Here is a 25,354-nt window from a genome sequence, read left to right on the forward strand (position 1 = left end):
GTCTGATTGTCAGACATGGTGAACAGTGAGGGCTCAGGGTGGACCCTGCTGAGTTACAGACAGTTTTTACTGTCATGGTCTGAAACTGACTGAGATGGGAGCAATGTTCCCCCCCCCATGGATGAAACACTGCAACATACTGCAGTGCTTTAATTCACTGAACCAAATTTGGCTGTGGAGGGCCACCCAGTTCTGCTGGGACTCCCATGTGAGCACTCTGTGGAGCTCCTCAGGCCTGCTTGCAGGTGGCAGTAAGTCAGAACTGCTCATCACCTACAAACATCTCTTTGGGGTTTGATGAACTGGCGTCTTAGGTGCACTGCTGAAGTCCATGGGTTCAGGTCACACCGGAAGTGTGAAGGATGCTGGTGAGTGCTGAAGCCTTACTTGGCACCCTGTCCAGCCGTCCAGAGTGTTGAATCTGAGTCTTCATAGCTCAGGACCTGGTAGCACAAGACCTGAACCCAGCCAGGCACGTGGGTTCAGGCTTTCCCTGAGGTGGCAGCAGTGGGGCTGCAAACAGGGAACTGAAACCAAGTACCTCAACCAAACAGCATCATACACAAACCATCTCCTTTTATTATCAACTTCAGGGTTTATTAATTTATCAAACCAGGCCAACGTGATGCAACAAGTACATAAATAAGTACTGTAACAGACATACATCCCATGAAGAGAATGAAAAACATGACACTGTGTATTTTGTTGTATTAAGTGACCAGAAACTGGAAAAATGCAACACTGCATTTTACTAAATGATGCTTATGGGTTTGGGTTTTTTTTCTGCTTTTCTTAAATGAATGTTTATTATAAAATAAATACACAACCTGGATTCCGCCTGTCCTGTGGCACATACACACAGCAGGTTGCCTTCTTCTTAAAAGAAAGAAAATACGAACACTGTACATTCCCACTTAGGGTTTGTTTCACCACCTACTGCTCCAGACAGTGCCCTTGAGGCGAGAAACCAGCTGCTGGCCTTCCCACCTCATTGCTACAGTTCCTTAGGACCTCTCCCTCACAATGCCTTCCCCACGGAACGATCAGGTTCATTCATGACTTATTAGATGATTTATAATGAAATTTTGCACTTCTGCTGCACGTTTCAACCCATGTAGATGCCACGTGCAGTCGGTGCTGCCGATGCCAAGCAGTTACACTGCAGCAACCTCTGGCACTGCGAGGTCCCAGGACCTCAGTTAGGATTCACTGCCCCCCTTTCAAACAGCAGGACAGGGTCTATGGAGGCAGAGGCTCCGTGGGGTCCCGTGGAAGGGCAGTTTACTTAGCTCTCCTTTTAACACAGGGATCCAGGACTGGGAATGGCGGGTGCCCCGCTGAGGGGCTGCCCCGGACCGGAGCCAGCCGGTTCCAGCCGCCCCATAGCGGGGCTGGAGGAGCCGCCGGAAGGTGGATTTAGGGAAGGGCAGAGCGCTGCTGGGCAGTGAGGGGACAGTGTGAGGAACAGCCCCGGGGCACCGAGGCTGGGCACGAAGAGGGAGCTCAGAGTCCCCGGTGGCCATGGAGGCACCGTGAGGGTTCTCCCTGCAGCCCGGCAAGAGACTCCCATGGCTCACACTCATACCAGGTGAGACTGTTCCGTTCTTGCAATCCATGCATGTGCTGGGGGAGCTCCTTTTTAGTGTTTTCCTGTTCTGCAGTGTTCTTGTTACGTTGAGTGCTTGGCAGGGAGGAAAATATTCCTAAATATCACCTGCTGTGTCCCGGCCTAGGGACATCGGGGTGGTTACATACAGGCAGGATCGCTAAGGAACCCAGATCACCACATACATGTTCTCCTAATTCCCTTCAGCTTTCCCTTTCCCTTCATGTCCGTTCTCCTCACCTGCTCCTTGTTGGGAAGCCCTGCGCTAGCTGCAGGCCCGCACTGCAGAGGGAGGTTGCTGGGCTTTGCTGCTTGAGACAGGGATCCCCTCAGGATGGGGAAGCTGTGCCTGAAAGGGGCTCTCCCACACCGTCATCCCTTTGGATGTGGGTACACCCTGGCGTGCTGGCACTGGCAGGGTGACAAACCTCAAAATCCTTGCCGTCACTGTTGATTCCATTCCCTGTGAAGACCCAGGCCCCGGGTCAGACCGTTTCCATAAAGCTTTGTTTCCTAGAGTGTGTTTGAGCTGCAGTATTCCCTCTGCCTGTGGGGTAGAAAATGGGAGCACAAGCACGCAGGCTCACTTGCTTCTCAGGGTTTAATCCAGCATGGCAGACACAAGGCAGTGCAGATGAGAGGCACCTTTCTTACGCGCACTGCGGACATGCTACGCTACATCAAACAGGACCTCTCAGATTTGTTTTTCACAAAGGTAAGTCTCCCCAGAGCTGCTGTGTTCCGAAGGGCTGCTGTTTGGTCTTTGTCATGGGAAAAAGCTGTCCTTGAAGCGTGTGAGAAGAGAGGTCACCCTCGGGAAAATGCAGAAGATGCGGTTTGTAGCAGCTCAGAACCAATAAATTAAGCACTGTGGTAACTATTAAGGAGTTATTAACTGGGAGGTTTAACCTGCTAGGTGTTTTGAAAGTACTTCAAGTACTTCGCCACCTTCTGCCATGTCACTTCAGAAGGCAGTTTATCAGCCAAGCCCGTGTGTTAATAGGGCCCAGAAGAATGAAGTTGTTAGGGCTGTGATAGGGAGCTGACACTTCACATTTTTATAGAGAAGTGGGTGGAGGAAACAGTGAAAACCACTTAAAAGTGAACATTTGCTCAAATTGCTACAAAAATACAGCGATTGCCACTAACACCTGCTGTTCAGTTTATGGACTCAGTTTGCTCAACTACAAGACATCATCCCAAAGGCAGGCTGCTTAGGAATTTGTTAGTTTAAATCTGTTTTTTTATGTCTCCAACGCAAGTATTGTATCACTTGTATTTTTCCTCCACTACTAAAATAATCCATGAGTCATTTCAACACCAGAAATGGTATAAATTCAGCACAGGCAATACTGCTCTCCATAGCTCCTGCACATTTATTAGGTGTCTTTCTTTTCATTAGTTTGAATAAGTTGCCAAATAATAATAATAATAAAAATGTTCTGTTTTCTCTTTTTAACTTGTAAAGAAACGCAACTCTGGGAGAGTACAGTCTCTCTTTCTCCTTCCCCCACCAGTAACACAGAGCCTCCTAGTCTTTTGGAGGAGATATTTAAACGGTTGACACAGACCACTACACATAAAGCAGCAAATTTGCTGTGCATGATGTGAATAATTACTGCATTATAGTTTTGGTTTTTAGGGCAACTGTTGACTTAAGCAAAATAAGCCTGCAGTCCAGCTGCAGATCCCGAGTTTTCATAAGTTTTCTTGTGTTTTTCTCTCCAGTGCTGTCTCCCTTAACAGTGACCCTTTTCAGACTTCTCAAGGTACAAAACCTTTACCAGATCCTCGAGCTCAGTCCTGCACACTCTGCTTTCACACATTTGGCTGATCTGAGCTTCTCCCTCGCTAAATATTTTCCACTGGCCTGAAAAGAAAAACACAAAGGAGACAGATACTTAGAAAAGGGCACGGGGATCTTCGAAGACATTTACAAGCACTCTCCAGACCAACTGATTCACAATGGTCAAAGAGAGAATGTCCAGTCCTCCCATGGAAAATATTAAAAGTATCTTACAATATTCCATGCAAAATAACTTTGTTAAAAATAATAAACAAAGACCAGAATATTATTCCTTTCTTTAATTAAGTAGTACCTTAAGTTGATCTATTTATTCAACTATTTAGGATGTTGGATACTCTGCTTTATGATAGAGTGATGTGAGGATTTAACTCTGAAGATAAACCAAATATTTGAAAGTTGGGAAGCAACAAGTCCAAGTGTTTCATGCGCTGTGTGAACTCTGCCTGCCTGTGTGTAATGCAGAGTGTGTTTGCTGGATATTCATATTTCTGTACACTTTTTTCTAATGTGAATAGGAATGCCCGTTGTCCTGGTAACTACAATACTGTGGTATAGACAACAATGACAAGCTTATGGAAGGCTGACAGCAAAAATTAGGAGACTTTTTACATGAAAAGGGGTCTGCTTCTCACTAAGCCTGTATTATCAAGAGTATATGATTCCTGGGAAGAAGACTTCTTTACCCAATTAGAGACCTCGGCAAAAATGACAACTTGTGATGCAAAAGCACTGGGAACTAAAAATGCCTCTGCCTTCATTCAGCTATCAAATTAGGTGTCATATCCCAAGTTGGATAAAATACAAAAAAGAAATTGAATCAAGAGTGACAAAAGCAGTACACGTCCTTTCAATAAACAGATTTTAAGAATGAAGATACTGTTAAGAACGTAGGACAGGCTTGCTTCAAACACAACATACATGTATATTGGAGAACTCTTGAAAACATCTCTGATTTTCTTCATCAACTGATCTCCTAAATGACTTTGTAAAAAAGTTGGGGTAACTTGAATTGTTACTTAAATCCAAATTGTGCTGCTGTGCTGATGTCAGTTGTATTTCAGCCATGTGGCATTATGGGCAGAAACCAGCTTATTTATATTTTAACAAAATACTGGAGACTAAGACAGCATGAACATGAACTACTGCTGTATATATCTGTATGTTAAATTGATGTATTTTCATTATTTAAATCTAAACTTATAAATATTGGAGCCATGTTCTGGAGGAAAATTTGGTACATCTGTTTGTGTTGAGTAAAAGAATGTTTTTCAAGGCTATGTTTATATGGAGAATAGAAACCCGAAGAGGTCAGAATTTTACTTACTAGGGGTTGTCCTTGTTATCTGCTTGAAGTAAGGAAGTTCTTCAAACTCTCTCTTGGACACTTTTTCAACATAGAAGTGACGCAGAATGCCTTCAGCAAAGACAGGAGAAGTGCATGTTACTGGAAGTGCGCCTGTTTTTCTAAACCTGGGTTGTTGTAGAATTACTGCCATGTTGAGCCGCCCCGAGAAATAATCCTTACCAATTACATGGATTTTCAGCCTATTCTTTATTCTGTTTGCCACCCTCTTGGTTTTTTGCTACTCCCCTGTAAATCGTGCTGTGGATTTATGATTGCAGAGAGTTTGTGAGGGGTGTGAGAATTAGCCAATTCTTTTCCAACACAGCTGAACCCCTCCTTATTATGAGTAAATGTAAGATTACAGCAGAAGCCAAAATCCCAGCATCTTGGAGAAAACCAGCATCATTTTGCGGTCAGATACCATTTTGCCTGTCATGAGCTAGCAGGCAACATCATTGTCAAATCATCACGAGGCTTTGTGGCGTCTAGAACACGCAGTAGTTCTTAACCATCTGATCATCTGACTTCTTTTCAGCTCACACTTTGGGCTTGGCTTTATGCTTTAAAGTACATTCTAGAGATGTATTGTTTCCATATAAATGTCTATACGAGGGTTTCCTGTGAGGATCACATGCTTTTTGCTTTAAGTAGATTAAGTAGAGTGGCTCTTCAGGAGGCAGAAGAGAATTTTTATTGTACCAGAAGTTCAGGATTTGCAGAATTTGGACTTCTGAATGCTTTTCTGTTTTGTTTTAATTACCAGATAGTCTAGTAAAAGATGCTGCTCCCATCCTTATACAGGTTTTGTCCATATTCTAGACCATCACTAAGGCATCAGATAAGGCAGACTGATTTTGATGAAAAGCTTTTTGGTCCATCCTAAATAAGAACCTCTTGGTACATGGTTTAAACCCTGCTATCAATTTCTCTGCAATAAATTACACAGGGTATTTTTGACAACCTGTTTGTCACTGTGCTTTTGCTCCCAGTGAAGGGTAGGAGTCTGCACAACTAGAGCTTTGTGTGTTATTAATGGGTTTTGTACAGCAGAACTTGATGATGTTGGAAGTGGCTGTAACCACAATATCCTGAATAGCCAGAACAGTCTAAGGATGCTTCAACTTGTCCTGGGAAATTAATGGAGGATGAGACACTCTTTAAAGAAAGAACTTGCTTAGCTCACCTTTTCTAATTGTCCACACATGTATTTCTATTTGAGGTGGCTTTTCAGTTTCTACTGCAATTTTTCTGATGGTTTCTCCTTCCTCTGTGAAAACGGATTCATAGACGGGAAATGTCTCCTTCCCACAGAAGTAATCTTTGTTGTCAAAGGTTTGACTTGGTACTTCTTCTGTTTAAAAAAAGCCCCAAACACATAATTCAGTTGTAATCAAGTCCTCCAGAACTTCCTTGACAAACAGGAACTGAGCTGTGTAAAACCATGTGGTCTGTGAGACTCCTCACAATTTTTGGACCTGTTGTCCACTTTTCAAGCATATTTGAAATAATGGCGGAAGTCTCAGAGGCAATAGAATAACTAAATGAAAACTGGTGAAGAGACCCGCATTAATGTTTTGCTGAGGAAGAGGGCAGGTAGAACCTATGTGGTTTGCTTTCTGCTTGGCCAGTGCAAGCTTGTGCTAGCCACAGTGCACATTATCTCCTGCTCACCTGGTAAAGTTGTAGAGCATAAGGAGAAATTGTAATTGTTCTGTTGGTAACTGGGAGTTGGACAGGAATGTAAGAGAAATGATGCAACTCAGACACTCGGACTGCAGTTTGTGGGAAAACCTGACAATGAAAACGTCTCAGCACAGAGCAGACAGAAGAGGTTCAGCTTTCTTAAAAAACAGCACGTAGAATCGCAAAGAAAAAGACAGTAACTTTGTTTTTGCTGTTAAATTTTCTATTAAAGCCAGGTTTTGCTGACCATTCTCATAGCAAATAAGCCAAATAAAAGCTGCGATTCACAAATATCCAAAAGATCTAGATACACATCTCCTGCCTGCCTACTGCCGCTGCATTGTGCTCTTCCCCAGTTAGCAAAGAAAATGGGAAGTGTGCATTCTCTGAGGGATTTCTATACATGACAGAACAACTCACTTCCTCAAAGCATCTCCATCCAGTGTATCACCAAACAAACATAGAAATGGGCCATACAAATGAGAAAAGTTTAAAGGCACCAAAGGGAACTGGACACTCCTTTACCGCTTGTGTCATATGGAATGCGGCTGGTAGACCATCAGCAGGTTTATATTAGCAGATTTTTCACAAGTTGTAAGCACTGATTTTAGTAAGTAATGTCTACATAAGTTCAGTCATTAGCGCAGCATAGAAACAATGCTAAATCTATCATAAGTTAGTATTTATTTTAAGGATTAAGTTATGTAACTGATGGCAACCTATTTCTAATTGGGAGTTTTGAATCCTTCTGGTACATTTTAACAAGCAGAAAGGATAATGATCCCCATGCAGATTTATAAGATAGAGAAAATGATGTGAAGGTTCCTTGAGCACTGCAGTGGGGAAGGATGGGAGAGTCTTTTGACAATAATGAACTTTCTGTGTACCTCTCTGTAATAGTCTCTTCAGAAATGGGAGTCAGGGAGTTGTGCTACCAGTGGAGAGAAAGGCAGGGACTGATCAGGGCAAATGTGCCTTCAGCAGCAAGCCCCCCATTTGAGGAGCAGCAGCTCTGCCTGTCTCACATTGAAACCTTTGCACACACATGAGAACAGTGGGCACTGCTATTGCTGTTTGCATCAGATCTTATTGTGACCAGAAGGCTTGAGCCAAGCCCCTTAACATGCACGGCAAAAAGGTGGTCTGTGATCAACTTTGTTTTACCTGGACAGACTTTACAGCATTTTCCTTCTACTTTCTGAGGGTATTTGCAGGGATATTGTTCTGGACAGTGAATTTTCTTACATTCTTGTTTGGTGATGTTGCAGGTGCACAACACACACTCTACGATTCCGAAGGCTCGGAGATTAGGATGCCAAGATTCACCATGTGAATATGTTTTGCCATTTGAAACACACACTACAAAAGAAGAAAAAAGGAAAAAAAAGTACAACTGGAAAAGGTACATTCCTTGGCTATGTCTCTATGAATATTCATTTGATTCATTCACGTTTGTTTAAAGCAGTGTCTCTATACCTCATTTGTTAGTGTCTCTTGCCCATTTCTCTGGTTGCTGACTTTGAGTTTTGCTGCTTTAAATGAGTCTGGGCCTATCATCACCCTTTTCTGAGCAGTTTTGCCTTGATTCCATCTCTGCTGACACTAGTGTTCATCACCATTTTGAGAACAGTGAAGGTGGCTGAATCAAGTATTTGAGTAGCTCCTCTCCAATGCACACATTTCAGTTGTGCATCATTAACCTGCTTACAAAACTCACTCCTCTTTCCCCTCCCAGTCTCAGTCACCACACAGGACACAGCCTGCCACATTGGTTCTGGCTTCTATAATTGAATCTGCAGATGACAGGATCATGACATTTGATACTGAATCACCTGTACAGCTTTTCAAGCCGTTAACTCAACACAGCTTCTGTAGTGAGAGCCATGCTGTCAGCAGGATGAGTTAAAACAACCCTTCATTGCTTTTGCACGAGAGCTCCTGCCACACAACACACAGACCACAGTAAGGGAATGTTGCAAAATAAAGTTATATCCTTTATGGAAATATATGTGTCTATAGGTATATAGAGATTTTGCTTTTAGAATCACAAGAAGACACTAACATGAAAGGATTTATATGGTACTGAAATTTCATCCCAATAGCATGTAAGCACCTCAGAATATTTATTCATCAGTGCCCTTGAGAGACAGAGAAATACAGCTGACACCAGGAGAGTGGAAAAATCCATGCTTGGTGGAAGCCAGTTTGGGTCACCCGGCAGTTAATGGGAATTATATCACTTTACACCATGTTTGCATTTGTCCTATAAACCTTACTTGTTTCTTTTTCAATATTTTATAAACACAAAGAAAAATGCAAACTAATCCTAACAAGGTGAAAGAAAGGGCACTGCCTCATTTCTGAAAGCAACTGAAATGAAGCTGGGATATATTGTAAATATTTCCAATTCTTCTAATATGCCATCATTTCTATTAATGCTTTTATTTGTAAAATATGTTCCTATTTTGCCTGTAACTTTCAAAAGCAATTTAATTTTTATCTGTAATCTGAAATTTACATCTAACTGGTAACAGATGTGACCAACTGGCTTAAACTTTAGTGAGTTACTGAGATTTATGGGGAGTATTTTTTGCAATATATTGTCTTTCATGGGGTTATGCTATCATTTGGCTTATAATTTGCTACTTTTTAACTCTTTCTTAAGACGTGTCTTTCTTTAGAGATAGGAAACAGTTTAGTTTCTCAAATAAAAACAAAAGTGTTATCTGTACACTAAGAGCATGGAAGAAAAAACATAACTGAGAAAATTGGTTAAGTACTCAGCTGCTCAGCAGGCCTCTTACATGCTTGAATATTATATTATTATTTTTCTGCTGATGTAGATAGTTTTTCCCCAGCTTCTCCAGATCCTTTACGGACATAAAGGTTTCATGATTTCACCCTCACAGGGTGATTTTGACATTGTGTCCATATGTATTCTCTCTGGTTTAGGGTTCTCTCTGGTTTAGGGTTTCTTTAGCACAGAACAGTTAAATGATTACTCTGAGGTGGCAGATGAAGCTTCCAGTAGAAGCCAAAATACGACAAATAACTTCTAGTTCCCTGATGCCCTATCTTCAGTGCTCTTCATGTTTGGAATGATAACTTTGTATCCATATAACTGCACAGTACTGGCTTGTCAGGAGAGTCGTTGTGTGTTTATTGTTTAACTTACTGAAATGCATCTCAAGGGGCATGTGCATTAATTAATAAAACACTTCTTAATTGCACAAGGACAAAAGAAAATACATGGTCAGCATTTCTGTTCCCAGCATGGGCATTTCTCAGGCACTTTCCAGGCAGTGAGTGTCTGAAGTTGTGGCAGTTCCTGTATACGGCACCCAGAAATATGCTGTTCATCTGTATGCTCTTTATTTGCCAAAACAAATCAGTTAGAAATTGCTTTGATGATGTCTTCATGTGTGAATTACATGTCAAAGATACTGCACTGCACAGAGATTCCTGCTCCTAGACTCAGCGTAAAACACTGGCATGATCTGAATGTTTTTTCATGCTTGTTCAGGTGGATAATAAAGATCCTATGGCCAACATTCCTTCTGTTAGTTAATACCTTAAAAGATTAGTTGGCCCTAATACAAGGGTCTTTAACTCTTTGTGGGTAGTTTCTCAGTGCATGCTGACTGGTATTTGTGGACAGATACTCTTCTGAACATGTGTTTTTACAGCTATTTCTCTTATGGTTTCTTAGGCCTGTTCCTGCAGACCTCTGTTCACTGAGGGGCACCACTGTGGGAACTGAGCATCCCACCCTTTTTATTGTACAAAACCTCCTGTCCCACTAACTGGTGAATTGACATTTTCCCTCTATTTTTGTCCTTGTAATGCAGCAGGAATATGGCTCAGTCATGTTTGGATGAGGTTTGCCATATGGGCTCAAAGGTCTGCTGTCCCCATAATGTAATATGTCCTATATTGTCTCCTCAGGAGGCACTAAAGGATTCTTAGAGTGAGACTGATTATCTTGGTTAATTTTGCCTCTTTACAGCTCAGGCATCCAGTACAGGCTAATTGCCTACTCTGCCTCTAGTATTAGTCTTGGAGGATGCAAAGCACCCCTTGCATCCCACTGTCTCAGACAAGTAGCTTAATGGGTGGAAAGTCATGCAACTGCCTTTCTTGAGAATAATTTGCTAAGCCTTGGAAGCAGAAAACCTCTTGATTCTATGGCAGAACTTTATGGTCTGAGATTTATGGGCCAGATTAAACATACACTGCTGACAGCCAGTAAAATTACAAGATAAGAGATGGTGTAAAGAAAATAGGACAAATAACTTCCTACTGGGAAGTCAGTTTGTGAACAAGTTAATGAATCTCAAGGCATCGTGGTGTCCTCTATGGCAGAAAGCACTCACTTCCCTGGTAACCACTGCACAATCCTACGAGGTATTTCAGAGAGCAACACAAGTGTGGTGCCTTTACAGAGTGAAACTCACTGCTGTCTGGAGGCACAACTGGTCTCAGTCAAGAGCTGATTTCATATCCTTAATAGCTTACTGCTTTTTGCCTCCCTGATTTGCATTGCGTCTGTGCAAATTGCCACTGTATATCCTGCTGTCTATTTTGAGAACTCTTTCTGAGCTACAGGTGATTGATTCCTGACCCAGAGTAATACCATAAAAAGTAACTGTCTTTACCTCGTCCGTGCTTGTGCTTGTTGTTGATGACGATTTGTACTATTGTTCCTGAAGCTTGTTGGGGATCCGGAAGGACTCCACGGTTACTCCTGGCATTGGGAAAGCGTGGAATGTTGACTACCTGCCTTGGAGAGCTGGGTGACAGGTCGTAGTGGGAGCGATGATATGAGTGTCTCTGTTTAAGAGGCAGAAAGAGAGCAGAAAAGTAAATGTCTTATTCCAATGATCATGGGGAAGGCGGCTGCACTAGAAGCTTAACACAGACAACGAGTGTTGCTGTTATCATCAAACATCATTCACACATATGCAGTTGTAACTTATCTCACAGACTGCATATGTCAGTGTAAGTGTCTTATGTAAGTTGGTCATCTGAAGTCCTAAATTGAGTCAATGGACAGAGAGGCAGTTTTAGAACCTGACCTGCTGTGGAACTCTGTATCATGAGGAGATGAATCACAACCCAGGAGTCCTATTTCATTCCATGTGTTAAAAATGATGTTCAGAGTTAGATGCCTACCTTAGTGATGTCTATGCTGATATTAGATGAGAAGAATTGTAAGCCTGTCTAGTTTTCCTCATCACAATTACTTTCTACTGGGTCTCCAGAGGCAGGGCACATCCAGAGTGGCTGTCCAGCTCTGTTTGCTTGCAGCTTTGAACTCTGATGCAAGGCCAGTGTTAGGCTTGCACAGACTGAGCAAGGATCTGTCTTACAGACCGGGAAGTCTCGTTTTATTTGCAAAGAACAGTAGGAGCAATAATAGTAATGTGCAGTGTGTTTTCTAGAACAAAACCAATGGCTGTTTTCAGAAAATTATTTTCCAAAATACCCATGGGCATAAAAGAATAGTGTATTTTACAGCAGTTATTTTACAAGGCATGATTCTTCTCACTAGTCCAAAGACCTGTTAGTTCATGTATTTAGGTAATGCGCCTAATGCTTAAAAGCACTTCATATTATCTCCAAATGCTGTTACAAAAATCATCTCTTGAGAAGTAAGTTGTTAATGGATACACTTAGCCCCAAGGGCAATGAAGCACCTAAAGTAAATACATACATGTGTAAATGCCAACTGGGAAGTAAGTTTTTGCAATTATGATTTAAAAGTGATGCCTGCATAGCAAACAAAATGCTGCAGAGGTTTATTCTTTATAGAGCATATACAACAAAGACAAAATCCAGAGCCTGCAGGAGCTCATGGGAGCTTATAATTCAGCATTATTCCTGAAGGCTGAGTCTCTTAAGGGATTTGCCGAAGTGCAAGAAACCTATTTCGGGCTAGATTCAGAGAGCCCAGGATGAAGCAGTAGACCTGCTACCATCCTTTTCTGTTCTTTCCCCAATGTACTGATGCACAAAGCACAGCAAGAATCTGTCTTTAAGTTGTAGGTCACACTTACAGCTTCCCTGTTGGCCGGCTGCCGGAAGATATCCCCGTCGGAATGTTCCCATGATAATTCTCCGTCTCCTGTGCGTGAAGCAGAGCAGGAGCAGTTAGGCGGTAACTGAGCTACACCTTGGGAGATACTCAGGGGAAAATGTAAATTTAGAGTGGAGGTAGCATCAGGGTGCAGAAGTGTCAGTCTTTAGTCTGACTTCATTGTATTGGATTCTGCAAAGACCAAAAGGAAGATCTCTTCCCAAACACCAAACTAAGGATGAAGATTTACTATCGGATTTACGTGGCTTAACAAGACGCTGTGTGCAAGGTGACTTCCAGCAACCATTTGCTATGTCATCTCAGGCAAAGGTGAGAGACCTTTTTGGAGCCTTGATTAACCTCGTTCTGGGGATGCAGCTTTATCATCAGTGCATACTCCTCTTGTTTCAATTTAGTAACACAACGGTAGCAGTGTTCCCCTGCTGACATTTCCCAGTGGTTTAATTTCCCAACACGCTTTGGATTGTAAGTACATGGGAAACTTGCAGATTGTGTCCTGAGGGCCAGTGCTGGTGCACAGACATGGCCCTGGCAGGGGAAGGAGTAAATTCAGGGCCTGTCCTTCTGTGCTTATGCTTGAACTTACCTCTGCAAACTGGACAGCAGGACTCCGGAACGGAAACTGGGAACGAGCAAGTTAATTTGGGACAAGTCTTCAACCCACAGTACACATTTCCTTCCTGCCAGCAGAACACAAGAATTTAAAGAGGAGCCATTGATTTGCCTGGTACTGTGTATGCATTTTTTAGGGATGTGCTTAAATCCAGTACGTGTGTTTCCATAAATGCCACTCTAGTATGCACAAGCAGAGTATCAGCCCAATGAAAAGTCTGAATAGCTTTGTTAGAATTTGTTGTCACACAGAGGAAGATCCCTTTCTTTAAAAAAAGCAGAGGAAAATGGAAGAGGTGTAAGTGTGTGGGGAGATCAACTGCAGTCACTGTAGGCAGAAAATGCACCTGACATGGTTGGTACCAAATCACCCAGTGTAAATTCTTCCCCCTGCTCTCCTTCAGCTGTGTCTTCCCAATGAAGGTGAGGAAAAGCTCAGCATGAACTAAAAGTTGTAAAGTCTTTTCAATGCTTGGCCTATTAAATTTGTAGTTAATGTAGAATATGGTGATTTGATCAGAGGAGGTCAGAGTTGCCAATACTTAATACGGAAGAGCTGGCTGGGTTGAAAGGGATGTTTTGGTTCAGACACTGGCTCTGAGGAGTCCCTGGGTTACTGCTCAAACATACAGGATTTGAACTGGTGACATCTCGCCTCTGTGGCCCAGTGCCAGTTGACAGAGCTGTCCACTCCCAGCCTGTGGGGCTCTACTTATCAGTGCAGTCCGGATGAATTCAGTTTCAGGTATTGGCTTAGCACTGCATTTTCCAGTCAGGTTGAAGTGAGATGTTCTATCTATGCCAAGTAGCAGTATTTTACCTGCTGCCTCTGCACTGTAGGCTCACTTAGAGCAGATGCTCAACAGGGAAGCTTTGTCTGCAGTGTCCGAGTAAGAGGTAGCCTGGCATTTACCAGGTACTGCAGACTGGCTCTGAACACTATGAGTTTCAGCATTAATTCTCAACTCCCAGCCTTTGCTGTGTATTGCTTATATTTCAGTGTCATGTCTTCTAGAAAGGAGAAATGAAGCACAGACAGAGCAGGGCTCTGTTGAATCATGTTACTTACTGAGCAGCTGCACTGGGCACACTGGTTTGCTTGCCTGTTTTGGAAAAGTCCCTCTGCCACAAACATTTCACCATGATGGTAGGTGGTGCCATTGTATTCACAGGATTTCCCGGTGATTTTGCTGCTTACTGAGAACAGGGAGTCTTCTGGAAGCAACAGGAAAGGAACACTTCATGCAAATATCCTTGACAAGAGGCAATATCACAAATAGAGGGGAGGAAAAGCTTCCATTCTCCCTCATTTCTCTTTATTATGAAAGGACAAGTTTTGTCATGCTACAAAGTGTAAGTGATATTCGCATGCTGCTGTTTTGCTGCATGTTAATAATTCACACTTTGAGTCGACTGTCCCAGTTTATCTTAGGATGCTGATGATCAGCTGCAAATGCACTGTTTAGCCAGCATGTCTCGTGCTGCTGTACTTTCTCTTGCTCTGCCTGCTGTAGCACTAGGTATTAGGATAGATTGGTGCAGTTATGTGCCCACTTGTTATACATGGCTTTTTCATGCTTTGATGTTGGGGGCATTAGGTCCTGTATACAGTATCCCACTATCACTAGCACAGTCCTTGTTTTCCCCTTCTTAGTACTGGTATCATTTTATTAATGATTTGTAATGTTGTAGCCTGTAGAAGACTTAATTGCAGGTTAGCAGGATATGCCGTAGGACACACATCATTCCATGCCATCCACAGGATCAAACCTTCGGGAGGAGGAGCATGGTACTGGTGAGGAAACTGCATCAAGAGAAAGCCATGGAGTACACAAGGGTTTGTTCCTAGTGGCCTTCACAATTCATTGCTGCTGTTGTTTTCAAAATGGGCAAAACCTGTCAAAGGCAGACTTCAAAAGCCACCCAAAAGCTGTTTGTTCTCTGACATGCATTTTAATGTCAGATGTGCAAATGAGTGCATTTGGTTTGCAGAACTCAGTGCATATGACAAAGCGCACAAGATGGCAGTGTCAATTCAACCCTGAAACCTCCTGTTTCAACTCAAGATCATATCAAGGTCTGCACCACATGGGCTAAATTTTCTTCTAAGACATAAAGCTTTCCATACCTTGTATTAAAATGTCCCCTAGATTGTTTAACTATTAGCAGTTGACAAAGTGTGCAAAGGGATTATACTTCACCTATGAAATGTAAGTCGCTTGACACCTATTGGGCAGCGAATCTGGCACTACACATTTACATTCACATGAATTTAGCATCTCAGCATGGGAAAAGACATTTTGAACAAGAGCTCCATGGAAGTAACAGTGGAGTGTTTGTTCTCTGGAGCCTGAATCACTGCAGATTTCTAGGAATGCAGCTGAAATTTCATTCAGTGGGTTTAGGTTTTCATGTAAAAGAAACCTGACCTGAAAACTCAAGTTTTGCTGTAGCCCCTTTCATTATCTAGCAGATAAACCTGGGGAGATTTTGTGTGAAACTGTGCCACCACAGAATGCACATTTTTCAGCTGGGAGCTCAAGTGAAAGAGCAGTTTTCTGCTGGCATGCACTGGCATTAAACACTGACATTTAGTTTTCCATAAAACCATATATTTAGTTACATGGGTCCATCAAATACTGGTAATATTCTGAATGTCAAATCTGGCTGTGGAACATACATGTGCTACAGTATTTGAGAGTCTATGGGTCAGCAAAGAATGTTCTGCAGGAGAATTTAGCCACTTAGGCATCCATGCCTGACATTTCATTTCTCTTCAAGAGAAAGTCATGGTATTTGGAAACACTAAATACATCATTATTTAATGCAATCAATGATACCTTTCCAGAATCTTACAAGTAGTACAGAGCTTTGACACCACCTGTGCTTGGCATAAGAATGCAGTGCTTGTGGCACTGGTTGTATGGTTTGCTAGTAACACACATTCTTGGATGGCAAGGTGTGTGCTCTCATCAACATATATCCTTTGACAGGCATCGGCAAAAGATTCGAGTGACAAGTTCAGTGACTGTCCCATCAGGCCCAAATACTGGAAAACATGAATAAAGAGGCACTTCTCAGGACTGTGCTTATATCACCATAGTGTCTTGGGCTTTCCCAGAGTCACCTCATTGGAAGCAGAAAGAGAGATTGCCAAACCCTTAGTTACCTCCTTGCCCTTAGGGCAACTGGAAGAGCAGCAAAACTGGAAAGAAATGTAAATGAAAGGAGAATACAGTGGTTCTTGTCTGGATGCGAGGCCCTGTTCATGCAGCCTCTGCAGGACATGGCTGTGCCCATGTGGGATGCCAGTCCTAAAGCAATGTTTGGCTTGTGGTCTGACCAATACCTGAATGATTCATTGTGACTCTTCAGAGCATTGGATGAAGAGAATAAATTTTACTGCAGATTTACCTTGGTATATGCCACATTACTCAGTTCATTAGGAAATCACCAAATGCCTTTAACTGTGGCTTTTAAATAAGGGAAGGAGGATGGTGAAACTCTTATTGCTTGGAAAATGACAGTGGGAAGTTGCAGTAGGTGTTTTCATCTGTATTTCTGTTAAGTCGATCATGGAAGTTAGGCCTGTAACAGCTAAATCACGACATGCAGCCCAAAACACATGGACATCTGCCTATCTTTGGAATATGGGATAAAATTCTATTATGATTTTGAAATCTTATTTTATTAAATAATTCTAAGAAAAGTCAGTTTTGATTACAGGGAATAAGACCATGGTTGAGGTCCTGTGCTGCACATACCTGGGCATATGATTATCCTTTAGTATATTAAATGAATGGGCCTATTTGGGTTCATAAAAGAAGGTTTAGAAGAAGTTTTCAGCTCAAGACCATATTACAGTTATTGCAAAAAAGTACATGCATTCATATATCAGAAACAGCATATGGGAGAGCATGACTGATCCTCTGCAAACACGGCTTCTGTCGGAAGCTGCAAGGAAGCTCTGTTTATGTTGTATGTCTAAATATAACTTCTGTCTGGTGCAGTTTCTCTGTCTTTGCCAGTGTGTGACTGACTTGCTACAACTAGGCCTTGCCTTGGTTTCTTTTCTAGTGCTCTTTAAATCATGGCTAATTAGAGGAGCTCAGACTCCCTCCTGATATCATATTCTCCTGTAGAATGTGAAATGAGAGTCATTGTGGATTGTTTTAATAAGTGCCAGGTTGGAACTTTCAAAAGTCTTGGCATTAATATTGCTATCAGCATGCATTATCCTGTGCCTTAGTTAAGATATGTTAGAATGCAATTAATGAACTGCAAATATACTCCTTTGCTCAAAGCTGTATTTGTGAACCTTGCTTCCTAATCAGGAGTGTTCCCAAAGCTTTAGCTGGCATTTTAATGGTGCTGACTAACATTGCTTTAATTAGCTGCCTCTGGAAAGCACCAGGCAATCCATCTGTGTGAATCCTGTAATTAACTGGGTTCAGTCTGAGCTCTTCTTTGTGGCATTCACAGCGTGTCAGTGGAAGTAGTATGAAACGGAGAGGGTAAAGATGTTATAGCATCAATCGAAAAAGAAGTATTTCTTTCTGTGCTTGGCATTTATTCTCTGAGGGCTCAGACTTCAGTATAGAGGTTGACAGGCCATGCTGGTATTTGCCTGAAATTTCAGTGCCATCAAGATAAGACCATGAGTTAGCAATGTGGATAGCACTGATATATCTCAAACATTAGCATTACGTAATGGCAGGGGGATAAGATGTGCAAGTTAGGCTTCACATGACTTGATGTGAACTTATCCTATGAGTAACTTTAAACCTTGAACCTGGCTGAAGAAATCTTCCAGGTTTTACAAGCAGGCAATAGAATACAACTGGCTGAAAAACGGATCAGCTTCAAAAGAATTGCTTTTTAAAAACCAAATGGAGACTATGGTAACTATGCTTGAATTCTTATATCCAGGCACTCCTTTCTTCCAAACATGGGATTCTGTCCAGCTTCTGCTGTCTACCTAGGCTGTTTTTCACTGGCATGCCATACACACAAGGTAAATCCTAGCCTCAGAGAAGCCAATGGAAAGGTTGCCTTCAGGGTTTAGCCTAGGGACTTGCTTGAACACTGTTCAAGATGGATGCTGGTACTAGGAGGAACTGTTGATCTATAAAACAAGATTTGTATCAATTCAGGTCCGTAGTACAGCCTGATAGAAACCTTCACTGCGACCTAGAACTGCATGTAGGTGTGGTTCACGAGTTCCTGTAGTCTATTTGACAGGGGGTGTGAAGAAACAGTATGGCAAAAGTTTGCCATGAAGGGATGTTAACTTAGTGTGAAGCGCAGCATTAATGCTGACCGTACAGGCTGACAGTTAAGTATTGATTTGATAAACATGGGCATTTAACGGAAATGCTGTGAAGCTGGAAGCTGCTTCAATCACACACTTTTCATGGGAACCTGCCTGGGTTCCTGATGGTCTGCCTGTGGCTTGAGGTTTCCAAGGACCAAGGTTTGAGGGCATCCATACTATGTACACTCACCAGGGCTTTCTGGCTTCTGGAGCTTTCCAGTGTCCTGGGACAAACAGATGCTAGGTCACACGGATCACAGTTTGGGAAACACCATCTTTTAACATTTTCTCGTTACAACTCTATTCCTTCTTGAAGTGTTATAAAAGCTTGATTCTTAGCTGCTTTACCCCTACTTTCCTATGTAGCAGAAGAGCATCAGTTATCTGCAACCGGTCCCTGGAATAGTTTAAACAAATTCCATAGGCAGTTCCTAATGTATAAAACCAGGTAGCTTCTGTAAAAGTATTTATATGCAAAGAGAATGAAAAGCAGTAACTGAGTATGAGCAAACCAGCCTTTGGGAAATGTGAAGTGACTTGCTTGAGGAAGGGCTTTAGGATCCAGGCCTTAATATAGTCAATTAAGTCTTCAACTTGGATCCTTCTGGATAAAGGCAGGAGGTGATCATACAGTTGCTAACAGTTTTAGGACACTAACTAACAAACTGTCAAAATTACCTTAGAATCAGGACAGTTATGGCATGATAAGCAGTAAAGTATTTATGATGTGACATCTGACCTTCAAGACAAGTAAAACAGTTGCTATTGGGTGGTCTTCGACATCATGGACAAGGAGACCGAGCATCCAAGAGTCATTATGCTCAGTTTTACTGAATCTGCATCCAGTAATAGGTTGAAGTGGTGATTGAGTGTCCTCCTGAAATGGAAACTGGACAGACTGGAAGAGGAAGCTGGGCAGGCAGAGCTCATGCTGCTGCTACATCTCAGCACCTCAGGAAGGGTCTGTGGGATTTTCCTGCATCTCTATGAGATACTTTCTTGCGCAATATTCTGGCCATTCTTGTTAGTACTTAACACTCTCACTACTGCTTATGTTAGTATCAGAACATCTGGCAAAGATCACTGTTTTAAAAAACCTACAGACTCTTGGCTTGCTGACTTAGGAACTATTTTTAAACTGCAACATTCAGAATCACCTTGTGTCATTACCGAAGAAGACAGGCTCTAACAGCAAGCAGAAGCACTCAGCCTGGCATGGGCTTTGCAGTTTGTCTGGTTTATTAACCACCCTTATAAAAACAATCAAGTGCTAAACAATATGAAATGAATCATGAGGACTAATGTCTTAAGAAACTTACCATACTGGGAACTGTTTTGCAGATAGTCTCTCTGGTCTTTTGTAAGTAAAGATGATAGATTATGCTTTCAATCCAGAGAGGATTTTATGAAACATGTTTTCTGAATCAACACAGAGCATAAGCATGTACAGACCAAGAGACTGATCTTTGGTTTGGATTGGGTTTGGAACCTTACTTACTAGACAAGCAGTTGAGTAACTCTGGGGCAACTGCTTGCACTGGCATCTCTCCTGCATATTCACCTGTATTCCCAGTGAGTGTTGCTGCTTGCTGAACACAATTGGGAGAGTCAGTTTAGTTGCAACAGGTAGTTCAAAGCTCTCTAGGCTGTCTCCTAGTGCAGAAAACTGTTGTTGGACACCAGCTACCTGGTCATCTCACACACTTCTGTGCAGAAATCTGGTCACCCCAAGCTGTAACATATCATCATGTGAGGCTGTATTATTGCCTTGACATTTAAAATTGACATAAGAATTGCAGGTTAACTATTCAGAAGCCACACATAAAGAACAATTATGAAGGTCAAAATAATCCACAATTCTTTGAAATGTGTGGACCACAAGCATTTCTAATGCCAAAGGGGAACATGACGCGTATGAGAGTACTTCCCCCTGTTTTGCTCACTGAAAATGTTATGAAAGCTGAATCAGCTCAGGTACGCACTGCCCAACACAGGCAGCACAGAGCAAGCAGATCTAATCACTTCCAAATTCGCTTTGCAAGGGGACCGGGACTGAACTCCTCTCTCCAACTATAAAGCAGGATGTACCTCTTCCTGTTTCTGGAACAGACCTTGTGACAGCTAGATAAGCATGTATAGATGTGAGGTGTTGTAGGGCTGCTCTGATTAGGAGTATCTCAACTTTCACCTCAGCAGTCAGAGCACTGAGAAGTTGTGGTGAGTCCTGTGACCCCTGCTGCCTTGGTGTCCGTGTTCCAGTGAGTTCAGCCAAAGCTCTTCCCAGTCCTGGAGAAATCTAAGTGCTAGTAACATTCCAAGTAAAAGATAAAGAAGCCTACCTCCAGGCAGAAATCCTCAATGTTAGGCCTTTCCCTCTATTACACATATATAAGAAACAGCTATTCAGTATGAGACACATATTTGGAGTGGAGGAATAAATATGTGTTGATAATCTGATCCTTACAAATTCAAACCAGAGCAGCCTAAGAGTTAAAGAGGTGAGAGAAGCATCCTGCAGAAAGAGATTATGCAGCTTGCTAGAGGGTGACAGAGAGATTTTGATCATAGTTATGTTGAATAAATCTGGAACAACTCTGTTGATTGAACGAACCTTGATGTTAGTGTTCAAACCAAACTCTGTTTTTAAAAGAGATTTTTAAAAGAAGGATTCTTTTAAAAAAGATCCTTATGTTTATATGGAAAAAAATCACATAAATGATACTTTTCTGTTTCTATTTTTGCAGTGAATTTCATGCACAAATAGCAGTGCTTTATAACACAGAGCACTTGAGATTTTCCTGCAGTTCCAGTGACACTAAAGTACAGTATCAGCAGTAGGTCTGTTTTGTACCCAGAGATTCAATTAATGATCATATTTTGGCCACCTTAGCTTGAGTTTGCCATGCTGGGGCTGCGTGGTAAGAGGGGCCAAAGAAAACAGCGAAGCCAGGGAATCTCTGTATTACAGGAAGCAAGGGATATTGTGGGACAGGTGTCATGGTGACCTGGGATAACTCATAAGGGTTTTTTTTTTGTGTACATGTGCCTCAGAAAGGCAGGAAACCTGTCAGCACCATCACCTCAGTTACTACATATTCCTGACCTGCTCCCAGGACAGCTTCAGGACTGGACAACCAAACTGAGCCATCAGTTTGGTTCTGAACCAACTGAGTGCCATCAGCCTGTGGTGGGACAGACTGCTCTTGCAAACAGGCTGCTGCAAGGGCAAAAGCACCAGCTGCTGAGAGGGTTAATGATCTTACCCTGTCATGTCAAGAGGGGCGAAACACAAATAATCTGCTTCATCGCCAGAACTAAATCCTGCTTCGTCTTGCAGTTGGATTTGATGATCCTAAAGGTCTTTTCCAACCTACTTGATTCTGTGATCATCTCATGAGAATACAGGAACCAGAGACAAGCTATTACACTGTTTCAGTGCAAGGTTATCTCCTAGAGATCACCCAGTATTATTTTAAATAACCTTTGTGGCTGGAGTTCATTGGGAATTACAGCACAGCATAAGAGAGCAAATGGATTTTTTTCCTATTAAAAATTCCTTTGCTTAATTTCTTCCCTCTACTTTTGTTTCCACTCTCCATGAATGTGTCACCTCAAGGTCTGGTCTGAAGCCCATTCAACTACATAGATTTGGAACCTGGCCCAAACACCTACTCTGTGTGGTACAGCATAAAGGCAGTTTCCTCTTTCATCTTCTGTGTCATATTTCGACCATACTCCTCAACATTTCTACAGAAGGGACTATATCACAGTCAATAACTGCATCTGTTTTCATAGAAGGCAGAGTCCAAAAACTAGCCAAGCTAATAGAAATCTGTTGATTGACTACAGTAAACTATGGATCAACCCTCAGTCCATCTACACGCAGCCTCCTTCCTCAGTCACGCATCACAGTCCAACTTACTATGAATCTATGATTTAAAGAATCATAGACGATGTGTGAAGGTCCCTTTAAAAAACAACAGAAACAGTGCAGGGATGTTGTTTCTAAAGCAGTGGCTGAGGCTGACAGTAAATTCGGATTGAAGAGTTGTGCACCATCCAAAAACTGCAAACACAAGCTCTAAACAAAATCCGTATGTGCCTCTCCGAGGTGCAGGTGTCAAAAATAATAAGCCACAAAATGCTTTACATTAAAATAACTTCAAGGGCCAGGTTAAGCTTTAAAAACGCCAGGGTAATTCAGAGGTAATCACAACAGCCAAAGTGCATGAAACCCATTGCTTGAAGGAACTAGTAGCACCTTATCTAGACACTATGAGCTTTCAGACAGATTCAAGGCAAAGATGGAGTTTCAGGTTAAACATTCTGTTGGTTGTTTTTTAGCTTTCTTGGGCTAAAGTCAAGCTCTTCACATTATTTTAATATATTTTTCTGCAGCTTAATTTCCTGTGTTTTCTTTTATAGTGGCATAAAAAATTGCCCAGCAACTCTGAAGGAGTCATAAAACACTTTCTAGGTTGCTCCATTTTAATTCCTGCTCTAAGGTTGAATTATTATATGAATCTACCAATCATTCTCCCAGCCAACAAAACAAATTGAGTAAAGCTTTGGTGTACTTTGAATCTTCTCTGAAGCATCTCTGAAGCTCTTGGAAGTCATCTTGGAAAACCTCTGAGCAGCCTATCCTATCCTGTCATGTCAGTCCAAGGAATGGAAGTTCAAAGTTTGTCATCCATGTGGGAAGATGTATATTTTTTCAGTGCATTTTTATCTGTAGATCATTTGCAGATAGATTGTTTGAGTTTTTTATGGTCAGAAAAGCAGAATGGAAGCAGGTGATGACCTGAGTCTGGTTGTGATAGCAAACACTCCTTATGAAGCTGGTAACAAAGGCAAATCATAAACCAAACTGAATTATCTGAGCACACATCAGTAGGAAAAAATGCAGACTTTTCACAAGAATCCCTCTATCATTATATTTCCAAATCAAATTTACTTCCAAATAAACGATTTATTTGCACTATTTAACAGCTACTCATTGTTGGGACTACACAAAACCCAGGACATCTTACTAATCCCTAGTGCTGTGTAACATTCTGTGAGTCTTTCATTTTCCAGATACGAGTATCCACCATGTTTGTAGATGTGAAGTAACCATAAAAAAGCATAGCTCTGTAATTCTGTGGTACCTCCACAGGAACCAGATGCAGACTGGAAAAAATTGAAGCTTGCTCTTATCAATGGATACTAGTAAGTAGTTCTGTAGTTATTACTGTCATCTGCTGGGTGTGTTGTTACATCATCTCCTGTACCGTGACTGCTGAGAGCTTGAGAGCTTGGCTCACAGGTTATTTTCAGTCTCGTTTAATTTCCTCAAAGGCTTGACTGTACTGGAGGCTGAAATCAGCCTGACTGGGAGGAAGTGGCAAAAGCACCTCACTGTGACTGGTCCAGAGGCTGCATGCATCCTCGGCATAGACTACCTCAGGAGAGGGTACTTCAAAGACCCAAAAGGGTACCGATGGGCTTTTGGTATTGCTGCTTTGGAGACAGAGGAAACTGAGCAGCTGGTCTTGCCTGGTCTCTCAGAGGATCCTTCTCTTGTGGGGTTGATGAAGGTCGAAGAACAAGTGGCGATCGTGACCATAACACTGCACCAGTGGCAATATCGCACCAACCGAGACTCCCTGATTCCCATCCAAGTACTAACTGAGCCCGACCCTGCTTCCTCCTGGCTTCCTGTCTTCCCAGGCAGAGCATGAGACTCAGAGAGTCTGAGAAGTGCAGAGGTGGGCAGTGAAGGGTGCTGGGCCTGCAGGGAGCGAGCAGCATGGCTTAGAGGTCTCCAGAGAAGCAGATGCTGAGGTAAAGGAACAAGGGAAGGCAGGGGTGAACACTGAACTGAGGCTCATGACAGACCTGTGGCAAAGTGGGCAGGATGCTGAGAACATGGCCAGTATTTCTACAGTCCGAGATGTGCCTATAGCCCATACCCATACTTCTATCAGTTGACTGTTAGTTAAGTGCCAACTGTCTATTCCTTGGTGTCAGGAAGAAAATACTTGTAGGACTCATTCCTGAGGTGGTTATGAACTTGTTATATACCATGCATCACTCCTGAGGCTTGTGCTGCTCTTGATTTTCTTTCTCTGCACATTTCTGCCAAGATTCAACCATTCTCAATCAGTGATTTACATAGTGACTGTCCTCCACCATTCCTTAATCCCTGCTGCCCAGAGTGCCATGTGTCATGGCACAGTACTCCCATCAGCTGTGTGTCCCTGTGTAAGGGACAAAGAATTCAGTATCAAAATTACTCACAGGCTGTTGTTGTTCTCCACAAGTGATGGAGTTTATAAGATTTCTCCATGATTTATCAGGTCTTTCATAAAATGACAGTTGTTATTGCTCTGTTGTGTCCATCTCCCAGAGTACATCCATGTCTTTAGGAGGCACCTTTGTAAGATGCTCTTTTTTTTATTGTTGTCTCAAAATACAGCATGTGTCAACTTTCAGTAGCTATAATGTTCACTACTGTCAAGTTCAAATTTGAGTAAGAATCATGGAAGAAAGAAATAGTTTCTGCATATCATTCTCATGAGAATCTTCCTGTGGCTTTCTTCCTTAATCCTTTCACCATTATATAAGAGAAAGGAAATCACAAGCTCAGAAATTGTTTATACTGCTGCATAACCAATGGTCTTAATCTTTTGATGGGGTAAGATGGAAAGTGGGTGTTTTGGCAGCACAGTTCATGAAGAAATTCTACTGCCTGGGGACTTAGGCAATAGAGGGATTAACACTCAGAAAGGAAAAGTGTTTTTGTGTTTGCAGCTTGTCAGGGTTGAGAACCTTGGAAGATCTTTGATGCTAGGGCAGGGATCTGATCTTTTGGACAGTGGAGAGTTCTGATGTTTCACAAGTCATAT

General features: G+C 42.1%; 1 protein-coding gene across 3 annotated transcripts in view; it reads right to left on the reverse strand.

Moving 5' to 3' along the window:
• Window positions 1-575: 575 nt before the first annotated feature.
• Window positions 576-25,354, reverse strand: part of CHRDL1 (chordin like 1) — a 38,883-nt gene continuing 14,104 nt past the window's right edge. For 2 of the 3 annotated variants that reach the window (XM_065689995.1, XM_065689993.1), the window contains exons 5-12: window positions 14,220-14,365; window positions 13,125-13,218; window positions 12,498-12,565; window positions 11,097-11,271; window positions 7,606-7,800; window positions 5,942-6,109; window positions 4,738-4,827; window positions 576-3,476 (exon numbers count right to left, since the gene is read on the reverse strand). In XM_065689995.1, coding sequence (XP_065546067.1) covers window positions 3,346-3,476; window positions 4,738-4,827; window positions 5,942-6,109; window positions 7,606-7,800; window positions 11,097-11,271; window positions 12,498-12,565; window positions 13,125-13,218; window positions 14,220-14,365 — 1,067 coding nt within the window. In that variant the 3' untranslated portion in view covers window positions 576-3,345. The remainder of the gene's footprint in view (window positions 3,477-4,737; window positions 4,828-5,941; window positions 6,110-7,605; window positions 7,801-11,096; window positions 11,272-12,497; window positions 12,566-13,124; window positions 13,219-14,219; window positions 14,366-25,354) is intronic. The other variant, XM_065689994.1, reaches the window with a different exon arrangement.

This window comes from Lathamus discolor, chromosome 9 (assembly GCF_037157495.1).
Source record: "Lathamus discolor isolate bLatDis1 chromosome 9, bLatDis1.hap1, whole genome shotgun sequence".
NCBI lineage: Eukaryota > Metazoa > Chordata > Aves > Psittaciformes > Psittacidae > Lathamus > Lathamus discolor.